This window comes from Siniperca chuatsi, linkage group LG16, assembly GCF_020085105.1.
Source record: "Siniperca chuatsi isolate FFG_IHB_CAS linkage group LG16, ASM2008510v1, whole genome shotgun sequence".
In the NCBI taxonomy this organism is placed as follows: domain Eukaryota; kingdom Metazoa; phylum Chordata; class Actinopteri; order Centrarchiformes; family Sinipercidae; genus Siniperca; species Siniperca chuatsi.
The window spans coordinates 22,899,116-22,923,329 of record NC_058057.1 but is presented as its reverse complement, the minus strand read 5'-3'; the positions used below and the strand labels follow the sequence as shown (position 1 = coordinate 22,923,329).

Here is a 24,214-nt window from a genome sequence, read left to right as displayed (position 1 = left end):
CATGGTGACATTATAAAACACTTGGTTAAGGTCAGGGCACAACATTGACCTCGGGTTTTAAATGGGAAACAAAAGAGTGATCTCCCGTGTTAAAGTCCAATGTTTTTTTGACCCATCCATCCACCCCGACCTCCTCCCTACACAGACTTTGTCGCTCTCTAACAACATCACCTGACTTCATAAATGTATGACATTTTGGGGCACTTGCTGACACAATGATGCTTTTGTTGCTCTTGGGAGGACAGTCTCTACAGTACACTGGGGTTGCCTGATGCATTTAGAAAGGCTACAAGGTGGCTGCAGGGCTGTGGTTTGTGAGATATGTGCGCTGAAACACGTCAGGTCAAAACATCAGCTGTCATTGACAAATGCTTTCTTTTTTGTCTTAAATTTGTCTCTAAAAACTGAAAAAGAGAATTCATGATTAATAAAAAATGAGCAGACCAATAATTCTTTTTCTCACCCACATCAAAATTTTTGTGAATCAGAATTGTTCTTATGTTCTTAAATTTGATTTATGTCCCAGAAAATCTGTCATTAGCATTAGTAAAAGCCCAGATTCTCCAATATGAACAACAAACTACCGAAAAATCCCTGCAGCCGGGTTGTAAAATCCCTCTCGGAGGAGTGGAGGCTGTTGTAGCAACAAATGAATGTAATGTGCATGCAGAAATGACATGTTCAACAATCACGTGGATAATTTGGGTGTCCTTATACTTTTGGCCATGTGCTGTATGTATACCGTATTTTTATGATGTATAATATGGATGTGTGTCTTGAAGAAAAATAGTGGTGAGTATGGCAGTAGTACAAACATGATGTATAATTAATTTTTGTCTGCAGTCTATTGAAATAATTAACACTTAATACCACTGTTTGTGCGGTGGAAACAAAAATAGAACAAGATCTGGGTGGTAAATTAACATATCACTAACAAACACAAAGCAGCTCTGTGCTGCTAAATGAGGCAAAATACACAAACAGATCTATTTTAGTCACGATGTTGATTATACCCATAATGAAAAAGACTTTGGGATGCCTTAAAGTAGCTTTGTTTTGGCAAAAGTGTCCGATACAATTTGATGCCCCTTCTGATTGTGTGTGTGTGTGTGTGTTGCTTCAGGAGAACGGTGTGGAGTTTGAAGCTTGCCTCGTGGCTCAGTGTGACTCTCTGATCGAGGCGCTCACCAGACAGAAAGCCAAACTGCTCACCAAAGTCACCAAGGAGAAGGAGTACAAACTGAAGGTGGGACTGACTGATCTCTTAGTTTCTCGGTTTGTCAGTGTGTAGCTGCATGTCTTCTCAACCTTTCAATAAACTGAACTTCTGATAACTCTGATAATAAAATAAAATGTGAATCAGCTCTGGTTCCATCAGCTGGATGGAGAAGTATATATTGCTGAATTTCTAATAACCATTGTCAGTACTGCAAACAGTTCTCTCTTCATCGGTTAATTTCTTTACTGACGAGGAAAAAAACAAACTTTCCTTCCTTCCTTTCCTGCTTAAAGTGAGCAACATATTTGGGGTTATTTGATTGTAAGAAATGGTATTTGGTCTGTCTGTCTGCTTTATCTTCCTGCCTATCCGCTCCCACCACCCACAATTGCAATTATGTGCAGTACCAGTTTCTCTCTCTTTCTATTCCATCACTATTTCATGTATATCTCAGTATATCAGCAACACAATCTTGATAATCATGAGTAGATTAAAAGAAAACTGTGAAACTTGTCAAAATAACTTCAGGTAAAAAAAAGGCTGTTGATCTATAATAGGAATTAACAAGGTGAATGTGTTATGGTTCTAAAAAAAAATTAAGCATTTTTGTAAAGTTTCAGAAAACTTTGTTTCAAATAATAAGTATTTCTCTTCAGCATTAAATATTTATATGACTAAATAAACAATAATCAAGTTAGAAATAAACATCCTTAGTTATATATTAATAACTTACAAACTCTAACAAAACTACTAACAGATTTTTATGCGGTTATATTCTGATTGGTGCATGAAAATACCTGACAACATCCCCCTCAAATACATCATGCCCAATTCAAATTAGTGAGAAGAGCACAGACAAAACACAAATACAAAAATATCATCATGTGAAATAACCAGTTAATAGTGCGCTCATCTCTTAAAGGAAGAACTGGATTAGAAGAATATGTTTTCAGGACTTTTATACATGAAAAAATCTCAGCTCCTAAAGCAGTGGTAGTTCTATTTAGCAATCTAGTTTTTTTTACTTTCCTCTGTAAATCCACCGCTGGGGTTTTCCTAAATCCTAGTGAATCACATGGACGCCTGCCCAGCCTCAACGTGCCCACCGACCGACTGACCGTCTGGCTGGTGGCGGGGGAGGGGGGAGCTGGGTGTCTGTTTGGACGGAAGCCCCAAGGACAGCTGTTGTCATTATCGGCAGGCTGGGGATTGAGATTTAGCCAGAGGGCAAAGAGCTGGAGGCTGTGACAGGGCTGGAACAAGAGAAGAATAGTTACTTATAGATGGCTGATAAACTAAAACACATTTTTACACGAATAAATATTCAGGACACTGTTTATCTCTAACTGATAAAATTACAGGCTCCTATTCACGTAGAGACAAAAGAAAACAGACAAGCAATGGCTTAAATGCTTACGACTCAAAAGCAAAATTTGAGAGTCACATAAAGCAGCCGATGATGCTTAAATCTGTTTTATCAGACATCCAACACTGATTATGATTTCCAGGAAATTAAAGATTTGACAGACAATATAAATAGGCAAACTGATAAATGATAGAAAACATAAATGAGTAAACAAAACAAGGAGGTAATGTACTGCATTTATAATGATAATAAACTTTATTTATATAGAACCTTTCGAAACAACGTTACAAAGTGCTTTACAGATAAGATAAATACAGTAAAATATCATAAAAAACACATTAAACATAGTGGAACTAGAAAAATAAAACGTTGGATTTCCATTAAAAAAAGATTTAAGAGGTGATTTAAAAGATGTTACCTGATTGATCTTCAGGTAGGGAGTTCCAGAGCTGAGCCCTGCCTGAAGATCTGAGGCTGCACTTCAGCAATATACCTAAGCAGCCAGTGCTTTAAATGTAATCTGTAAAATCTTAACTGACCAGAACAGGGGTGATATGATCCTGTCTCTTTGAATTTGTTAAAAGCCAAGCAGCTGCGTTTTGTATTAACTGAAAGCGTGAGATTGTTTTTTGTCTTAAACCTGAATACAGTGAATTACAATAATCAAGATGCAATGATATAAAAGCATGTATGACCCTCTCAAGACCTGATTTTTGAAGCTGATGCTGCTCTACAGTTTTATGGGATGCTGCGGATAGAGCAGTTAGGAACTAAAATGTGTTTATAAATGCTGATGCGCAGTGTTTTTCTTTTTTGACTGGATGTGTATATTTACTGTAGCTTTGTATCACTATCACAACATCCAGCACACATTTTTAATAACATTCCCCTAAAACCTCTAAACTGCATCAACATAATATTGGATTATATTTAAATGGCTGAAAAGTGGATGTCATATTGTCATACATTTAATTTTAACCAGGAATCTTCACACATAATTCGCAGTTTTCACACTAAACCCACAACTCAGAATACAAACTATACATCTTTAAATTATGGGAGTGAACGCAGCTTGTGTTCGTTCTTGGATGGTTTCAAGCAAAAATGTAAATTATGTAACGGCAATTCCAAGAAAGCATAACTATTTTTCATTTAAAAGTGCCAGTGGAAGGATCAGGCTGTAAAAGATGATCTATTTCTTCATATTTTCTGGCTGAACTAACCCTTCTCCTGCCCTCTCCTTTTTTCTAAAGCACTTACAAGCCTTTTAATCTGTTTTTGATAATAAATCTAAAGAGTGTGTCTACACCAAGAAAGGCAGATGTCTATAAAAATCACCAAAGCCAGAGCTTAATCCCTTAAAAGCAACACATTTTGGTTTCCTCTTTCTAAGAACAGCCAGAAATACTCGCTGTATTTGTCTGTGTTAGTGTATGTGGCTGTTTATAATCTGGATCTTTGCTAAAATTGCGATTTTATAGCAAATTTGGTAAAAAAAATAAAAATAAATTGTAATTACATTTGTAAGTATTTACAATAATTACTTTAGATGACAGTGTCAGTGCTTTTCATTGTTGTCATTATTGTTGCTTAAGTTGTGGTTACAGTTAGTGTAAGAGTGATACATGGGTTAAATATCACATATTGATGCCTGATGGTGTTATACAATATACCTCCATCTGTAGATATATATATATAACTGCCCACCATCACATACAGTCACAGTGAAAGAAATGTTTTATATGTGCAGTTTATATAGTGGTATACAGGAATGTAACATAGAAGGAATGTGTGTGCGTGTGGCAGTGTGTTACAGGGTTGTGTTGTTGATCTCTTCTGAGCCAGTTGTACTAGACACACATTTTTGTACTTCTATACCTGTGAGGACCTACATTCCATAACCCTTATCCCCTTCGCTAATAGTTTGGCCTTACCTCAGCCACCTCATTGTGGATGCCTGACCCCTTTTTTGTAGCAGTTGGTAGGGCTCCCTATTTTTTAAAGGGCAACTACACCAATTTTATACATCAGTCTGTTTACTGGTCTTGGGGAGTACTGGCATATGTGAAAAAGTTGTATAAAGACTTGTGTGGCTCCAGGGGGAGCTGTGTGAGTCGGTGTCAGCTGGTGCTGAAGACTACAAGTTTAAAAATTAAAAAAATCTGGGGTTGTGAAGTTACAAACAAATGAGTTTACCAGAACTCTGTAGCCCGCTTCTCATGTCTGCTTTAGGCTTGCAGCTCGAGGAGTGCTGTGGAGTGCTCTTTTAACTGCCTAGCTGATAGGGAGCCAGGGAGAAACAATAACTCCAACCATCACATGCTTAACACCAACCCTTACCTACCTTCTATGAATGAGATTAGGGTTCATCTGATCTCGGTTATTGAAGTCAGAAGCCAATAGTGTCATTTTTTTTTTTTTAGATCAAGCCTGCATGATTTGTGCTGCTGATTAGTATCTTTAAATGCGTGCAAATCTAGAGGTTACCTGTAACACTTTACTTACAGACAGCCGAAACACAAATATTGCATTCAAAATTGACAACACAAATACAAAAGAAAGCCCAGTAACAAGCATGATGAGCATTTGTGTTCCTGCATACATCCAGTACAAACCTCCTGCAGGGTTTATAAATATTTTGATGGCATTTCTTTTCTAGCCCACTTAACCATGATGTAGGGATTTATATACAGTATTGTCTGTACTATTCCATGCCAATCTAAGGACTGTGTACTTGCGCTCCAAAAATGGCCAAAATCATCCCAAATATATTGGTCTAACCTGAACTGAAATGTGTGATGAAGAGGCTGTGAGTCACGTTTGCAATTTGTCTGGTATCGCAAATCTGGGCTTGCATTAACATGTTTCAGTATTCGCACCCTCAAATTAATTTCATATGCATGTGGAACGTATTGTATTGAAAAAGCCCTTGAACCAGGCCTGCAGGAGTGTGTGGGAGGGAGCTGACGGCTCGTCTCAGCGGGACAGAAGGAAATTGAAATAAATCTGAGATTTACTCCGGCTTCATGCTTCATACTTCATGTTGTTTACACAGGAGATAAGAGCGGGCTTTTGCCAACTTGAATTGAAAAGCTAATTTTCTTTTGGTAAATAATTTGAGTCTGTGGGTGTATTTTGCTATAGGTGAATTACAGCTGTTAAGGTGACATATAGCTACAAAAATACATTATTTCTTTAAATGTTTTCCCTTTAATGACCTTTCATTGACCTTTGATTCTGCTTTAACCCTCCTAATTCTAAGTCCTTGTACAAAACCCAAGACACAACTCTAAACCAAACCTTTTCATACATACACCACCAAATATAGAAAATGTAAAAGAAACAAAAAACAAAAAAACTGATTTACAGAACCTGCTTCACTAATTCAAAACTTGTACACATGTAAGTGCACCTTTGTTGGGCTTGTAAGTTATTAAAGCAAAAAAACAAAACAAATAAAAGACAAACACATAGCTAATACATTAAATAAATGAATTAATGAAGAAATATAAGGTTTATTTATATGTCATGGATTGAGGGTCTGTGTTTGGTTATTTCCTGTTTTATTTCGAAATATTCTCCTTGCTTCGTGTTTGGTAGTTTTACTTCCTGTCTTTGTTTGCTTTTACATCACAAAGGGCTTCACAATAAAAAAGAAAAGCAAGACATAAAATATAGATAATAATAATGTGAAACAAAGAAAAAAAAAGTCTAAACAGGTGGGTCTTAAGCTGCTTTTTACACAGTGATTTGAAAAGGTGGAACGTTAACAAAAATGTTAAAAAACAATGTATTTAGGGTTTTTTGTAAAATGTATTTTACCACTTTGACCTTTGACCCAACACACACATACACACACACACACACACACACACACACACACACACACACACACACACACACACACACACACACACACACACACACACACACAATCTTCAGCTCAGATTGTAGGTTGTTTTGATCCTCTTTCAGTTGACTCTTCATGCTCTTCATATTTCAATTTATACAGTAGTTGACAGGTGAATAATTAACTGTGATCTCATTAAGCATCAAATAAACGAGGGGAATAATTACCAAAACTCGGTCTAATTAACTCTCTGATTCATTTAGGCAGCCGTTGGTTAACGGTGTAATTAATTATCTTGGATTCACCAACATCACAAGATTTTGAGCAGTTAATTAAAGATTGCTGATCTGTTGAAATGTGGTGCAGGTATTACGAAATGTAAACAAAAGGCTAATAAGACGGTGACAGTTCACTGAGTTTCAATTAGCCTCCAACGACTGGCTGTGACACCCGTCCACATCCCATTTCCCTCCTGCTCAGAGTTCAGCCAGTGGATAGCATGTGATGTCTGTGTCTGAGTGTGTGTGAGACAAAAAGGAGAGAGGCATTCAAAGAGCTAAACAGTGAGAGAAACATCTGATTAAGTTAACTTTGTCTGGTTAAGGCTGATAACGTGTTTCTGTAAAATACTTACCTCACCTTGATCTGTTCACATGTTGAAACAGGGTTACTGGTGAGAGTGTGCCAGGAATACTATGGGATTTTGAAAGATGTGCTCCAAATATGGCATTATACAGTCGTACCATCAGCCGGTTTTTAATTTTTGCACCTTTTTTCCTGCCAGCCACTAACTCACCTGCTCCCCATTTCCTAATTACACTCCTGGTAAATATATATAACAACATGCTGCCTGAAGAAGAGCAATCAAGAGTAACTGCCAGTCCAAGTTCTTTTTCCTGTGTACTTCATGCTATTAAATGTCATTAGCACATTTCCAACCACACTGTGCCAAATAATCTATTGAGCAATCCTAGCCATAGCGTCTTTTTGTCTTTTGTCTGCTTAAATGGAGAGCAGGCGGCATATGAGGCGCTCAGTGTGATGTTGAATCTTGATTAGCTAATAATCAAACAGCAGCAGGTGGTAGAAATGCTGTGATGAACTTTATTTATTTTTTTTTTTTTTTACAGCTTGGAACATTACCTTTTCTATTGGATTCAGCCATGACAAGCTGTGTGAATTTTTTTTTTTATTTGTCTAGTCCTCGGGTTACTGAGCCGTTACATACAGGAAATTCATAAATTCGCTAAAGTTAGGGAATATCATGGAACTTTATACTTTACACAAAGTATAACCAAGTATATTAAGACTGCTTGCTTGTAGAGAATGTGGTTTGAAAAACAAGCCACAATCTCTACAAGTCATTTACTCTCTGCATTTAAGTTCAACATGAAGAAACTTGTCACATTAGGGGTCCATAGTCTAACAATTGTCTTTTTGAGGTTTAAAAACATTGGAAACATTACAGAAGTCTTGCTCTATGCCATAACTTTCAGCAACTAATTTCTCTAATCTGTGTCTTTGTCAGGTGGTGCGTGACCAGATCACCCACTGCACCATGAAGCTACGTCAGACCACCGGCATGATGGAGTACTGTCTGGAAGTCCTCAAAGAGAACGATCCCAGTGGATTCCTCCAGGTATCTGACCCACTGCGTGTATGTGTGTGTGTCTGTGTGTGTGAGATTGTATGAGTGTAAGACTTCCTTCCTGACATCTGCGGTCTCCTAATGTAGGGCCTCACATAGCAACTGGATAAAGAAAACACCTTATCAAATCCAGTTAGTCATTTGGGTGAGTTTCTCCTTTTGCTTGTAATGCTTTGATTGAAAGCTGCAAGCTCTCTTTTCTGATGTAGCAAAGTGCAAAACTGTACTGTCCTGTGAAAAACATGTATCTCCAAAATGCCAACTTGTCACAAGCTAAAAAAAACAGCCCTGTTTTGAGCTTTTTGTCAATGCATTTATCAGATAGTCCAATGGGTTAAACAGTTTGTGTAGTACAAGACTTTAGGAGAATTTTCTCAGTTCAAAAGGGAACATGTAATCATCTAGTTTATATGAAAAATTCAAATTAAAGGATGTTAAAGAATGAGGTTGAGATTTTTTTTAAAATCTATTTATTATTAACAGTGTCTCTGAAGATACTAAAGCCAACAATGAATCTGTCCTACAGCCTCTGTTCTGTTGAACTTCATTATCATCTATAAATGATAAAAACAACAATAAAAGGAGTTCTATGGAACACAGGCATACGTGATATCAGGCTGTGGCAAAATTAATTCATTCTTGGTTTTAGTTTCTTCAGGGAAATGGCTGATCATCATGAAGATAAAGAAGCTCCAGTGTTCTCTTTTAAAACAACTTAAATTAAGACTAAAGTTTCAGAGATGATACACAAGGCAAACACACTATGGGGTCTTACTGTACATTCAAAAAAGAAACTTTTTCTGAAGTATTTACAACCAAAAATGTAAACGTGAAAGTTGAAAGGGAGGAGGAAGCGTGAAAACTTAAGACGAGAAATCAGCTTTGCAGGGAGCCTCTGATGTTTCTGAAGCTAGTCAGAGGAGGAAGACTTCACCACTGAAGTGAGAAACAACAAAACACACACGTCTGACTGCATCCGTGCACCAACACACACACCAACACAGGATGCATCTGATTTGCTTCACTAACACTGCAGCTGGTCTATTTTTAATTGACCCGACATGTTTAGTTATCAGCAGTCTCAGATGCTCAATGGCTGATCAATAGTTATTGATCGGTGCATGTTAGGTCAAACTGAGAGAGGTCAAATGTGACATGTGCAACTGCTTAGAAGAAAGATGCAGAAACAAAATGTCTGTTTAACCCTGATGGTCTGTTTGGGATCCTTTAAAAGCTCAAAAACACACTTAACATTGTTTTATCAGCTTGATACCTTTTACGAATTGCTTGCTGACATTTTTCAGTAAAAAAAAAGTCACATTACTTCTGTTTGGGGTCACAACATCTGTAAAACATGGTTAAATAAAGTGGATTTGTATATGCTCTGTATTTGTGATCGGTGTGGACAGGACTTTTTATGCAGCAGATCCCCTTCCAAATCCCAAATAAGTCTAGTGGCGTTTTATACCTCTCAAATATAAGTAACGTGACTATGTATGACATACTGTACATTTATTTGTCTGTGGATTACTGCTTGGCAAACAAAAGAAGTCAACTGTTACGTTGATGTTCTTCTTCTTTCCTTCAATAACGGCTATTTTAACATAGATAAAAATAGTTTCGTTATACAATGTATTATTTACATTCAAACGAGTTTTAGAATAATTAAATGATTCAAACTTCCATTTAGTCAATGTCCCCACAGTGTTGACAGGGTAGAATACTGTTGTAACCATTTTTCCCCCAAATACTCTTTGATTTTTAATTTGTTTTCCAGTCCAGTCTTTGGGCCCTCTGCAGTCTACTCAGTGGTTAGATTGAATAGGTTTAAACTGTGATTTGTCAGTCCATAGTATGCTCAGCTGTATCACAGATACGCCAGGCTCCACCATCCACTAATCACCCACACCTGCACCCAATTACACTCCTGCTCCCCATTAGTTCCAATCACAGCCAGTATAAAAGACCTGCACTCACCTCAGTATGTGTCCGACCTCATTCAAGTTTAGGACTCTCTATGCCACTCGGCATAACACTTTGTTTCGCCTGTCTCCAGTGATCTCCCTCCTACAGACTTCCCTCTCTCCACACCCACTATATCTGGCTGTCATTTAATAAAGAACATTCTGGTCCAGCTCGGTGTCCCCTGCCTGTCTGTACTGTAACAAGCTGCTATTCCGTGATCCAACTCCAGTAGTGCTAACCCTAGACTGCCCTACTATTTTTGTTTTGAAGTTTAAGAATAGCTTTGCTAAAGCAACTCGCCTGTTAATTCCAGCTTGTTAGAGGCATTATTGTGCACTTGACACTGAAACAGGAACCTACTAAGATTCCATTTTCTTTTACCAATGACGGCTGATTTCTTATATTCGTATTTAACTGTTGCTCGTAGGTATCTTTTCTCTTTCTGCCCTTTCAATTGTCAGTCTGGTTGAACCATTGTTCTCCATGTACAAAACGTTACTTTTTTTGCAAAGCCTTCATACAAAATAACATCTATTTGTGAAGGGGGGCTTTCTACAACCTAAAAGCATGAAACCCCATTCAAAAATATAGAGTATTCCTCTCAGCCATCTGACTGTACCGAGTCAAGCTTCTGTGACAGGCGACTCCAAACTTTTGAGCGGTAGTGTATTTCTTCATGCATTGCTCATATAACTTATAAACCATGAAATATTTCCTTATTTGGTGTAATAAATGTATTTATGTTTATGGTTTCATTTCCATTTTTGTAACCTTCATCAAATGTGCAAGCCCAGTTTGTCGCATCAGGAAGGGTTACCACTTCAGTATTTTTCTACATATTGGGTTTTAATGAGGTTATTAGGAAAGGGGGAGAAAAGTGTTGATTTTGCAGTTATTATTATTATTTTTACGTGGTGTGTATGGGACCCCAAACAGCCAATATCAAATAAACACAAGGGTTAAATGGCAAGAAGAAGAAACATTTCCTACAGAAAGCAAACACATAAAGATCTTTTAAACTTCTCCTGAGCTACATTTATAGCTGTTTCGATTTCTATTAAATTATATGAGATGAAATTCTAGTGTCTCTGTTTCTGGTTATGAATCATTTCTCTTCCTGGAGAGGGATAGCAAGCGAGAAATAGAGTAAGGTGAAAGGGAGAGATGAAATAGAGATCAAAGACACTCCTAAGGGACACACACACATACATACACTCACACACATCCCCTTGCTTCCATTTCATCTGAATATTTTATAATGTATTGATTATGTGATTCATTATGGTTCACAACACCTAAATCCTAACTAGAGGCTCTTAAGGAATCAAAGGTGGATATTAGTTCTAAATGTAAGTTCAGGAACATTTGTAAAGACAATGCAACTAATTTGTGGGAAGTGGAAAAATGAAGCTAAATTAAGGAATTTACGTTTTAATGCTTGAGGATAAATTTTCAAATCCTTGGCTCATGTTTTGCCTTTAAAGAAGACAGCAATCACATTTTTTGCAGTTGAGTGTAGTTTAATGTTATGTATTCACTTAGATATTTTTCCCTGAGTCAGTGACGCTCTTACCAGCAGACGATCGCCCTAATTCTTAGCCTTAAATATTTGAACTACACTGATGCGTGCCTCATTTCACTTGTTAGTCACAACGTAATGAAGCCAGGCTAATGGAACAGATCCCAGAACAGAGAAGCTGTTCTGCATCCAGGGAGGGTATCACAGCCTTCAACGTATATTTAAATGTAAATTTAAATGCGAAATGTAAACGAAATGTAAATGCAGATGCTCTCTTTTCCTGTGTTTGTTTGACTGTAAATGTCTTTTCCCATGCTCATCTTCCTTCACTGTGCACATGTGTGTTTTAACCTTTTCTACATGTCTGCACACCTTAACTTGTCTATGTGTGTGTGTGCTTAGATCTCAGATGCTCTGATCAAGCGGGTGACGTCTTCTCAGGACCAATGGGTGAAAGGGGCCCTGGAGCCAAAAGTAGGCCCTGAGTTTGACCTCACCCTCAACACCGACTCGCTGCTCCAGACCATCCTGCAGCTGGACTTCTGCCAGGGCAAAGGTGAACACACAAAAGCTCACACTTCAACTGGCAGTTTTAAATCCTGTTTTAAGGCCCATTCTACAACTATATTTGAGTCATGACAACAGGATTGCTTATATTATTCAATGTGTTTCTGAGGCTGAGATATCCTGACTTGTCCATGGTATGCGTCAAGCTCCAAAAACCCTGGATCCTACATTTTCCATAATGCACCTCAATTGTGTCACTATGCCTTTCACAACATATTATTTAGACCGTAATTACGATTGGAAATATCAGAAATTTGGTGAAAAGAACTACATACATGTGAATATCGACAAAATGGATGCTAAGACGCCATTGCTGGCTGTTACCTTCCAAAAATCCAAAATCAACACTAATACAATAGATTCATTAATTTTAAAGGAGCTATATAGAGTTTGTTTGTGTCTGGTTTCACTAGTTCAAATGTGTAATACTGCATAAGTAGCTAATTAATGGGAGGTTTTCCTGTTCTTCCCATTCTGCCGACATTGCGTGTATGCAGCATAAGACCCTCCCTGCTTGGTAAATGCCCATGTCATTCAAACTTCATGCCCCCAGTTTGTAACACAAATTTTCTGTTAATATTTTGAAGTCTCAAAGCCCAATGCGAGATAACATCAGGGTTATTTTCTCAGACTTTAAAAAGCTTCCTCCTGAGCACACACTTTATAAAGCTGTTTTCACAGGCTGAGTAGGACTCCACATGACGAGGAAACTAAACATCATGTGTAAAATAAGAGGAAGGCCCTTTTAAACGGCCTCTATAAATAAATCAATCTGACATGGACAAACATACACAAACATCCTTGACCTGAAGCAAAGAAAAATGCCCCTTGATGATATATTTGATAACCAATAAACAACATTTACTTTCTGTCACTCTTCCCTTCTGAGGTTTCTTCAAGATGTACAACAATGTACACAACTGATTAGCTATTCATTGGCTGTTGCTACCCAGCAACCGGTTGGTGTGCATGGGTAAACACAGCGTCCTTCATTCCATTGCAGTCCCTGAGATTACCCAGATGTATTGTTAATGTACATTAAATATGTAATCAGGTCTATGCACATGTTATTTTGATACTGCTCCACTGAGGCATTAAAGATCAGGTGTTTTCCTTTGTAGATGTTGATTCAACCTTGCTAAAATATCAAATAATGCCCATTATTCTTTTCAGTCAATCATTAAGACTTTACATGCAATATTTTGTTTGCTTAATGAGTTGTAAAACAGCATTTATTCAAAATGTGTTGTGATCCATTACAAATATTACAAATCCATTAAAAGCATATGCAATATAATCTTCACATAATAAAAAAGCTACATGCAGTTTAGTGCTGTGTAGTTAATAATTGTTATAATGTGATTATAGTGATTGTGCACTCATAATGGGTTTATAATATGCTTATAATGCTTCATGGTTCCCTTTGGGAGCCACTTGAAGTAAGCTGTTGAACTTCAAAGAATTTTTTATCTCTAGCACCATTAGATTCATAAAAAGTGAGGACCTCAGAGACAAATTCAAGGCCATAAATAAAGACTGTGACCCAGATCTGCAGGTCATGGCCCTGGTTGAGTTGTACTTAAAGGAGACTCTCTAATTTGAACTCCAGTCAAGTGAATCCGAATAGGCTTGTAAGTAGTAGAGAGGCTTTGGTCGTAACTCCTTTGTTCTTTAAGGCCGGTGACATCAAACACATCTGTATATGTCTCCACCTTCACATCCCACTGATCATCCAGAACAAAGCAATAGAGTTTAAAGATAGATCATTTGATTTCATGTCTTTGAATTTTAGTCGACACTGTGTAGGAGGTGTTCTGGTTCACCCGAAATTATTCTCCATCATTATAAGTTATCATTGGCCATCTGAAGTTAATGAGTTGCTCTGGATCACATGTTTTTAAGTCTTGATGTCCTCTGTAAATCAACAACTGCTTATAAACCCAACTAACTAAACTCTAATACAAAACCTCTGAAGTTTGTCTGTAATTAGGACCAGATTACATAGTTCTTGCCAGGAAAATTCCAAGGAAATTATTAGGAAATCACTGACCCATAAAATAAAGCATTACCCTTTTATTTCCCAACATGAAGGTCTAAATGCTGTTACAAAGCATTTATTTATTTACTTAGTTGGCTCATAGTAACATTTTAAGTTTAGTCTAAAAGTTGCCCAAAAAATATCCAGCTTGTGTAAGTTTTTGTTGTAGGATGTAAAACCTTCCTCAGAATGCTAAAACCTCTACATTCCCAGAAATACTACAGAGGACAGTACCTCAGTGTCAATGGTAGCTACAACCCTGTTTAAATTTTTGTTTAGAACTACTACTGCTTCTTATTATATTCCTGCTGCATTCACGTTACCACATAAAACCTCAGGATACATTACAAAAGAGCTGAAAAACAAAATTTTGGCTTTAGTTTTTTTATCATTATCTAGTTTATATTATCTTAAGGAATTGTAATGAATGAATGGTGTGTTTCATATTTTCAACACTCAGTAGAAAGAATTAATTTCTCATAGTATTCCCTGTAATATTTGATGCTCCAGTGTGAAGTGATAAAAAATGAATAGTAAAGATAAGAATTTGTAACTTAAACACCTTTGAGGTTCTGATTAAAGGTAAATTCTCTTGTATCTCAGCAATTAAGTTGGTACGTAAAATGTAGAACAGGAATGATGAAAATGATTAAAAAAGAACCAGATTGTAAAAAAGGAATTGCAAAAGGAATTGTTAAATTTCTGTTATTCCCATTAGTTGCTTGAGGTAAAAGTGATTTATGCAAATCAAGTTGAGATCACATACCATCACATACTTAGAGCACTAAGCATACAAATAGTCTTATGCATGACCAAGCCTTCACATTTGCGCTTTGAAGTCTCTTTATATCGTAGAAAAGGTTTCAGTCGTAGTCATCTGGACACTGTTTTCAGAATCAAGACGTTTCGGCTCCCATCCGGAAGTCATTCTCAATTGTGAAAAAATTGGACGGGAACTGGAAATTTAAACTACTCTGAGTTACATAAGCCCTGCCCTCAGGAAGGAATCTGCCTGAGTATCTGTTAATAGCTAGTTTCACCTGAAACTGACCTAATAGTTTCAAGATGGCCCAGTGATCAGTAATCAGGCCTATTGTTCTCTGGCTGAGAACAATAGGCCTGAGAACCAGAGAACAATAGGCCTGATTACTGATCACTGGGCCATCTTGAAACTATTAGGTCAGTTTCAGGTGAAACTAGCTATTAACAGATACTCAGGCAGATTCCTTCCTGAGGGCAGGGTTTATGCAACTCAGATTAGCTTAAATGTCCAGTTCCCGTCCAATTTTTTCACAATTGAGAATGACTTCCGGATGGGAGCCGAAACGTCTTGATTCTGAAAACAGTGTCCAGATGACTACGACTGAAACCTTTTCTACGATAGAACACTCCTGGACGAATGAGGGACTACACCGTCTTATTTTGAAGAAGTCTCTTTATAGTTTCAATGTTTTCTGATCTATTCTATCAGATATCTTGGTGAAAACCTGTGTTGTGTCCTAATATGCAGATGACACTACATTTTACATGAATGGAACTTTGTACAATGTTTACATCATCTTACAAAATAACTTATAATGTAAGTAAAACATTTTCTGATATAAAATTTTGTCTGACCTACAAGTCAATATGAAATGGCGAAAATAATGAGATTTACATATCATTTGCATATGAAGGATCATAAGGCTTTATTTTTATTTTTTTTTACCACCATTAGGGAGACTATTAATTTGTGTGTGGTTAGTACATAGCATGTCTTAGTGGTCATGTTGGTGTTACAGCACACTCTCTTCACTGCTTCAGTGAATATGGACTTCTTATCTTCTTATCATATTTCTAATGCAATCAATCTAAATTTCTCCACTGGTCTCACTGTCGGTTCCAGCTGCTTTATACGCCATCTTCTGTCCATGTGCTCTTGTATTAAAACATCCAAACCAACGTCATATTTCCAGATGTGCAGGAGAATCCGTTATTGAAACAAATGCAGGCATCAGGCAGTGCTGAGGCTGAGATGGCGACAGAGAGCCCAGGAGGTATTTCAGAGACTTTTCCCAGTAAACCTCTGTTTTCCTTCCTTGAATTTATTTTGTCACTCCTTCCTCGTCCCTCAGCCCCGATAGTCCTCACAGCCATTCTGGTTGGAAACTCACTGGTGTTTTTGTCCCACAATGTCTATCTGGTCTCTTTCCTCTGCATGGTTATTGTTTTTCCAGCTCCTCTCCAATGAATGGCACCTCTACAGAATAGCGCTGCCTTCACTGGAACACAAAGTTTCCAACAAAGTTACAAAAATTTGTTGCCTGAAGTACTTCTCTGTTTCCCATGCTAGTCTTTGGTTACTAATTCTTTGATTTTTTAATGTAAATAATCATATTACCATTCTTACCATTCAAGCTTTTTCATTCATTGTTCATGCTGTTGTAATTGTTGCATTGCATTGTAGTAATGCAAAACACAGGATGTAAATATAATCAGAGGAAATGTGTATAAAACACGATCCTCCCAATATTATTTTTTCCCGGAACGAGAAAATATATTGTGTAAAAAATTGTTATTGAATTGTTGTATAAAATAAATAATTAAAATAAAAGAATATAATAAATCTATAGTAACATATGTGGAAAAATATGGATTTAAAGCATAGCATACACAAAATGATGACAGAAGAACATCCTCCTGCAAAGAGAATGAATACAAATGCTAAAATTGTATTTACAATCTAAGTATGTATTACTTTTCTTTAAATATATAAAAATTGTGTTTCAAGATGAATTCAAATAAGTATTCTATACTTTATTTAACAACAGATAATGTTCATTATCTTGTGGTTGTGCATGAATGAAAGAACTACTTTGGCTGCAAATGCTGTGACAAATATTGAATTTAAATATTGATACATGCACTGTATATTGCACTGATCCTGCTATGTTGTTCCCTCTGTCATGACTGCTGCCTTTCCTCTGTGTCTTCACTACTCTTATTTTGGTCTAGAAAGATCAGATAACAAATAAAGAAATTATATGAAGCAGACTTCATCACCCCAAGATCTTCACTTGTGTGTTCAGTGGTTAGTTTTACCCTGTTTTTGTTTGTGTGTTTGTTTCAGCTCCTTTTGGAATGCAGTTTTGTCCCATTTGTTAGCACGAGTTTTACCACCTCAAGGGGTTGGACAGATATTTCTTTTTGTTAGAAAAAGCCTTTGATAGGATGCTGGTTCCTCCCTTTCATGACTTTCTTAACCAGCCAAGAATTCTGCCCTGACTTAAGCTTTTAACTAATTTTAAACTATTTCATCAGTCTGTCTTTCAATCGGGAGTTTGTATCTCAAGACCACCTTGACAAGAACATAATGTACACTAAATACTTGTAATTTGGGGTCACTTCTTGGCAGGAAATGAGCCAAATAGTGTTCAAATAATTGCTGCTGGAAACATCAGTTACAAAATATCCACTACTAGTCTTCAAAGCTTTTATCGGTCTAACCCTATGCACCACTAGCACTTCTGGGGGTATAATGTCCTCACATGGCCTACTTAAATCCACTGATTCCCAGCTGTTGCCCTGAAAATGAACCTGAAACTCTTTCACCTTTAAGGCTCTTTTCTATTTCGCACAAATCCACATTAAAGCTCCTTTTTCTCTCCCTTCCGTTTGTTTAAAGGCAATCAGCCAGCTGACAACATCACCCTGTTTGTCTTCCTTTTCTCTTCCACCATCCAACCACCCATTTATCTCTCCCTCCTCACATCCCCCATCCCCCAATTACAATCTTTACGTCTCATCCATCTATTTCTCCCCACAGTAGAGTCTGGACCCCCGGTGCCGGCGGCTCCTCTCCTGCAGCTGGAGAAGTGCTGCACCAGGAACAACAGCGCCACACTGGCCTGGAGGGTAACTGCACTCCCTAGCAGCCCCATCGAGGGCTACATCTTGGAGCTGGACGACGGCAATGGAGGACAGTACAGGGTCGGTGCAACACAGAAACACCCACTGAGTCAGAAAAGTCTGTGTGTAAAACAGAGTTCAAGGCTTGACACAATACTGAAATGCAGTAAATGATGTCTCTTCTGTAGCTAGTCTTCCCTTTTTTTTTTAAATTATTAATAATCCTTATGCTGCTTAACTCTGACTAAAGCCAAATGGTAGTTTGTGTGTGTTATATGTGTGCAGTTAAATGTGTGTCATCAGCAAACAAACATTTTAAGCATGTGTTTTTGCCTTAACTAATTCTTGAGTCCATGTATATATCTTGTGTGTTTAAGCAGCGAACATACATCATCCGCATTTGTAATGATGGTACTAAAATGTGTGTGTGTCCAGGAGGTATATGTGGGGAAGGAGACAGTTTGTACGGTGGACGGCCTCCATTTTAACAGCTCCTACAATGCCAGGGTGAAAGCCTACAATGCCATCGGTGTGGGGCCGTACAGCAAGACTGTGGTGCTCAAGACCTCTGACGGTATAGTGTGTGTGAACAGTTTTGTTTGTGATGATCTTTGTTAAACAGGTTTCATGACTTATGTTAATTTGTACCATGAAAAACTGATTAGAGAAGCTTCTTAGAAGATGAGTCTGGAGGTTTTTTATGGTAAAGGCAGAATAAGAAGCATATAGTGCTTTATACTATAGGACTAAGACGTTGAAGAGAGAAGAGGAGAATCGATGAAAAGGAAGGAAGAGGGGAGGGGAGGAAGAGAAAGGAAAGGCAGACAAAGGAAGGAAAGGAAGAGAAAGGATAGCAGAGGAGTGGAGAAGGAAGGAAAGGAAGGGAAAGAAAAGGGAAGAAGAGAGGATGATAAAGGGAAGGAAAAGAGATTAGGAAAGGAAAGGGGAGGAGAAGACAAGAAAGGGAAGTGATGGAAAAGGAAACAAAGGAGGACAAAAGAAAGGACAAGAAATGGAGAAGAAAGTAGAGGAGAGCAAAGGAAGGGAATGAAAAGAAAGAAAGAGAAGGGAGTCAGAGAAAGGAGGGAAAAAAGGGACAATGACAAAATCTTCCATAACCGCAGTGGGATGAGATTTCCTAAACTACTCCACACACACACACACACACACACACACACACACACACACACACACACACACACACACACACTGTCTCACTTTGCCAACCACAATAACAATGGGCATTAGTCTGTTTTCTGACTGATAACCGTTCATCCCTCCCGCCTTCTTTTTCTCTGTCATGTTTCTTTCTGTCTGCTCGCCCTCTTTTTTCTTTCTCTCACCCTCATTGCCTCCTCCCTCTCTTTCCTCGAAGACTGTAGCTTCCTACAACTACACAGAGAAAGGAAATTATGGGATGTGACTTGTTGGCATGACAAGGAAAATAGTGGTATAATCCTTTCTGTGTGTGTGTGTGTGTGTGTGTGTGTGTGTGTGTGTGTGTGTGAGAGAGAGAGAGTATTGAATGTGTCACCACTTAATCAATGATGCAGCATGAGGTTGTAGCTAGCTGATGAAGCATCGCTGTCCTCAGGCCTAGATAGTAAATGTGTCCCTGATGTTTCAGCGTTCAGCGCGTGTGTGTGTTTGTGTGTGTGTGTGTGTGCGCTTTTACCCTGTAGCTAAACTCACTCACACAGTTGTGGCCCGCTGGACATGATGTTATATAAAATTGCCAGACATGTATTTTCATACGTAACTCTGTCTGGAAGGACCCAACTCTTAATACATGTATTATCTAATGTATTATATACTTGTAATGTATGTAATGTTATTATTTGTTAGGTATACTGTCACTTTACACTAAGAAAGTAATCTTAATGAAAAAAACTTTTAAAACATGTTAAATATTGGGCAAGATTGGGCTACATTTTATGTTGACAGAAGATAAATTTGAAGAATTCTATATTATAATTATTATTATTAATATACCAGCTAATATTAATCCAATCACAGTGTCCTGTGCATATTAGGGACAGCAAGTATGATCTGTCAAATGTCCTGACTGAATTTCTATTTCTTGTTAAAAATGAATCAATGAAGGTGTTGACAAAGTGTACATTTGCCATTTCTTTTCAATTTCTATTCACTGTGTCTAAAATATTTGGGTAGCACAACAGTGAATCTGCTCTGTTTCTTTAGGCTTTGACTGCTTAAAAAAATAATTATTTCAATCATTGTAACATATCAAAGTTTCTTGTTAAATAAACAAGTGTGAAACTTTAAAAAAAAGCATTTTTATGTCTGAATTGTGTCTGAATTGTGGCACAGACTTTCAGAATGTCTTATTCTGTCTTTCTTAAAAAACTCTCTGTTCAAAACAAATGAAGATTAGCAGGTGGATGTGACATCATGTTGTTTCTTTCCTACAGTGGCTTGGTTCACCTTTGACCCCAGCACAGCTCATCGGGACATTGTTCTGTCCAATGAAAACCAGACAGTTTCTTGTAACAGCTATGATGACCGTGTGGTACTGGGAACCGCTGCTTTTTCCAAGGTCAACACACTTTTTAAAATTTGGTTTCGTATCACATTCGTTATCTGTTATAATGATATCATATCACTAGTGATTGGCCTTTTTATACGTAAATCAGATTTCAACCAGCGTGCACTGTTTTGTCTTATATGAGTGAGTATGTGACTGAATCAGTTTCCACACCGAGATTAATAAAATGTTTTCTACTTCCACTTGAATCTCAGGGCACCCACTACTGGGAGGTCAGGATCGATCGCTATGACAACCACCCGGACCCTGCTTTTGGCGTGGCGAGGATCAACACCATGAAAGACATGATGTTGGGGAAAGATGACAAGGCGTGGGCCATGTATGTGGACAACAACCGCTCCTGGTTCATGCACAACAACTCCCACACCAACAGGTAGGTGCAGAATATAACTTAAAGATAAGATTTGTTATTTCAGTATATAGTGTGTGTTCTTCCAGCTGTAGGTGGAGAACACTGACTAGCTGATATTAGATTTTAATAAGAAATTAGATATCAGCGCGCACAGACATGTACATGCACACACAGACACACAAAATAACTTCAGACTCATTTCCTTTACATCCTTTGGGGCCACTTTCTAATAATGCATATTTTTAAAGGTGTTTTTAAGTTAAAACTAAATACTTTGTTAATGTTGACCAAACACTCGCCAAAAGGTCCACTCCACTCTGTTGCTGTTCTGGAACTTTCAATTGTATCACATGGTCTTCCTCAGCAGATGGAGTTACCCCATGTAATTGTTCAAATGTCACTTCTTTTCTCGCTTGAAAGTTCAATCGCCTTTTTTAATCTAAACTTTGAAACCAACACAGACGAGAAGTCCTTAAAACCCTCGGGAAAAACATCTACAATTACATAGGGCAACTCCATTGGCTGAGGAAGATTATGTTACATAGTTAATTTATAAACAGCACTTATATGTCAGTAAGAAGAGCAGGAGACAGAGACTTTGTAAGGTGGCATTCTCTTCTTCCTTTCATCATTATGTGTTCTGCATTATATCTCACACAGCAAAGAAGTAAACACGCACAAACACACACACACGCAGGATAATGATACATACACAGGATGACAGAGGGACCTCCGGGGTTCATACAATACCAACTAACAAACACACCAGGGAGCAGTAGAAGAAGACTGCAGGAGACATCAAAACATCTCTCTGCACCATCTCTGTGTCACAACGAAACTATCAAACCCTCATTAAACATTTATTTAAAAGGAAAAAGTCTATTCTTCACAAGAAAAATGTAAAACCTCTGCTCTTCCTCCACCTCGGTCCATCCAGACTACAGATTTATTCACTGTGCCATTTGCTTTCATATTGTTAATCATCTCGTGTATGTGTTTCGTGTTGTTATTTACCACATATTGATTCTTTCATCTCTCTCAGAACACTGACTCTCACTCAGCCCAGTCCTGAGGCAGGTGTCATGTGTTTGTGAACTTAGCTTAGAGAAACGTAGCTGTTTGAGCACTTACTGTACATGTACAGTATATAGAGGTGATTTCACACCTTAGCTTCTAAGCAAAAACACAACTTCAGTAGCACAGTATCTTTCTTTCAGGACATAAAACATTAGTAGTTTTCAGTAGTGTCCATTTTTGTTACCCTTCCACATAGACTAGACTGGGTTGATGTAGTCTAAATTCCCAAGTTTTGATGAGCTTGTAAAAACAAATGGAGTTTGAGACTTTATGGACACAAATGATTAAAAATCTAAATCACTAAATATGTGATTTGAATTTGTAATGCTTTTCTTTTTCTTTTAAGCACATTCCACTTTATTGGCTTATGTAGAATAAAACAATACAATTTTAAACATCTTGGGTGGAGTTTGGTCCACTGAAAGAATATACCAGTTTGATCTATTTGTTGTTGGTGCGTGTGTGTGTGTGTGTAGGGCGGAGGGAGGCATCACTAAGGGCTCGACTGTGGGCATCCTGCTGGATCTGATCAAACACACACTGACTTTTTTCATCAACAAGGAGCAGCATGGACCGACTGCCTTCGAGAGCCTGGACGGGGTCTTTGTACCCGCTGTCAGCCTCAACAGAAATGTACAGGTCAGTGTGTGTGTGTGTGTGTGTGTGTGTGTGTGTGTGTGTAGGATGGCAGTTATGATGTATTCTTTAGTGTGCCTGTATGTGATGTGTATGTGTGTCTTTCTGTTGATACCAGAGCTGCTAAGACTAGACATGTAGTGTCAAAGAGCACTGAAGTTTGAGTACAACTGATTGCATTCTCTTGTATCTGTTTTACTTTTTCTTTTCTTATACTTCTAATCATGCACTTTGGAGTCACACTCTTAGATATGCAAATAGTGCTGAAATAATTAATTAATCAATAAGTTGATCAACAAAAAATTAATCAAAGCAAAATTGCCAAACATTTCCTGGTTCCAGCATTTCACTTTACTGCTTTTCTTTTCTGTTTCATGTCACTGTAAACTGAATATCCTGAATAAACAAACAATTTGAAAATGTCACAGTGGGTTCTGAGAACTTGTGAGGGGCATTTTTCAGTTCATTCTGCCATTTTATATATTTAACAATTAGTCAATTAATTGATAATAAAAATAGCCATTCTAAACATAAGTCACAGGACTGGTGTTTATTCTGCTGTTGTAGCATATAATGTCCTCTGATTTCCAAAATACTAAAGGAGACCTTCTTGTTGCTGTAGTCTGTTTTGCTGCTATTAATGACCTAAAGCACTTGGATAAAGCACCACGTTGTATTTGGGACATCTGAGCTTGGAAGTGGGAGTTTAGGACGAGCACTTGAAGGCATCAAACCACTTACTTATCTTTTTGCAAAAGTTTGTAGCTCTTTTAAATGTTTACAACCAGATGAATGTCAGCTGATGTCAATCATAATCTCTCTTGATGTTTTCTACCAAAAAACAGTGACTATTTGGTAGACTTCTGCAGGCATCTATATATTGATTGTTACTGCTGCAGCAATGTCGTGCCACTGCTGACAATCAGCTACCTTAAATCATTCTTATCCTTGAAACTTCATAATTAGTCAAGTGATGTTTAATTATATATTCAAAAATAACAAGTTTGTAATAATAATAATAATAATAATATTAATATTAATACTACTACAACTACTACTACTACTAATAATAATGATAATAATGTAATAATCAGGAGGAATACAAATCTGGAAGAGCAAGACAGGAATGATCCCTCTTCAACATGAAATTGGATTTGCAAAGTAGAAGAAGTATTCAGATCCTTTACTTAAGTAAAAGTACTAATACCACACTGTGAAATTACTCCATTACACGTAAAAGCCCTGCATTCAAAACCATACTTAAGTAAAAGTATGTAAGTATTAGTAGCAAAATGTATTTTTTATTTTTTAATTTATTTATTCAAAAGTAAAAGCACTTATTCTGCAGTAAAATGGTCCCTGTCAGTGTTTTACTGTTATATCTGATGTTTGTGGATTAATATTACTGCTGCATTAATGTGTGTGTTGCATTTTGCGGCTGTAGATGTTCAAGGTTGAGCTGATTTGAACTACTTTATATACTGTTGGGTAGTTTAATCTACAGCAATGCATCATATTCTATA

At 37.4% G+C, this 24,214-nt stretch overlaps 1 protein-coding gene across 3 annotated transcripts in view; it reads left to right on the top strand.

The window, feature by feature from the left end:
- The window catches only part of LOC122862961 (E3 ubiquitin-protein ligase TRIM9), a 52,343-nt gene that overhangs the window by 22,399 nt on the left and 5,730 nt on the right, over positions 1–24,214 (top strand). The window contains exons 3-11 of one of the 3 annotated variants that reach the window (XM_044168895.1): positions 1,124–1,246; positions 7,964–8,074; positions 11,970–12,123; positions 16,128–16,208; positions 17,978–18,141; positions 18,496–18,634; positions 20,493–20,617; positions 20,821–20,999; positions 22,532–22,694. In XM_044168895.1, the coding sequence (XP_044024830.1) occupies positions 1,124–1,246; positions 7,964–8,074; positions 11,970–12,123; positions 16,128–16,208; positions 17,978–18,141; positions 18,496–18,634; positions 20,493–20,617; positions 20,821–20,999; positions 22,532–22,694 (1,239 nt within the window). The remainder of the gene's footprint in view (positions 1–1,123; positions 1,247–7,963; positions 8,075–11,969; positions 12,124–16,127; positions 16,209–17,977; positions 18,142–18,495; positions 18,635–20,492; positions 20,618–20,820; positions 21,000–22,531; positions 22,695–24,214) is intronic. The other 2 variants (XM_044168897.1, XM_044168896.1) reach the window with 2 other exon arrangements.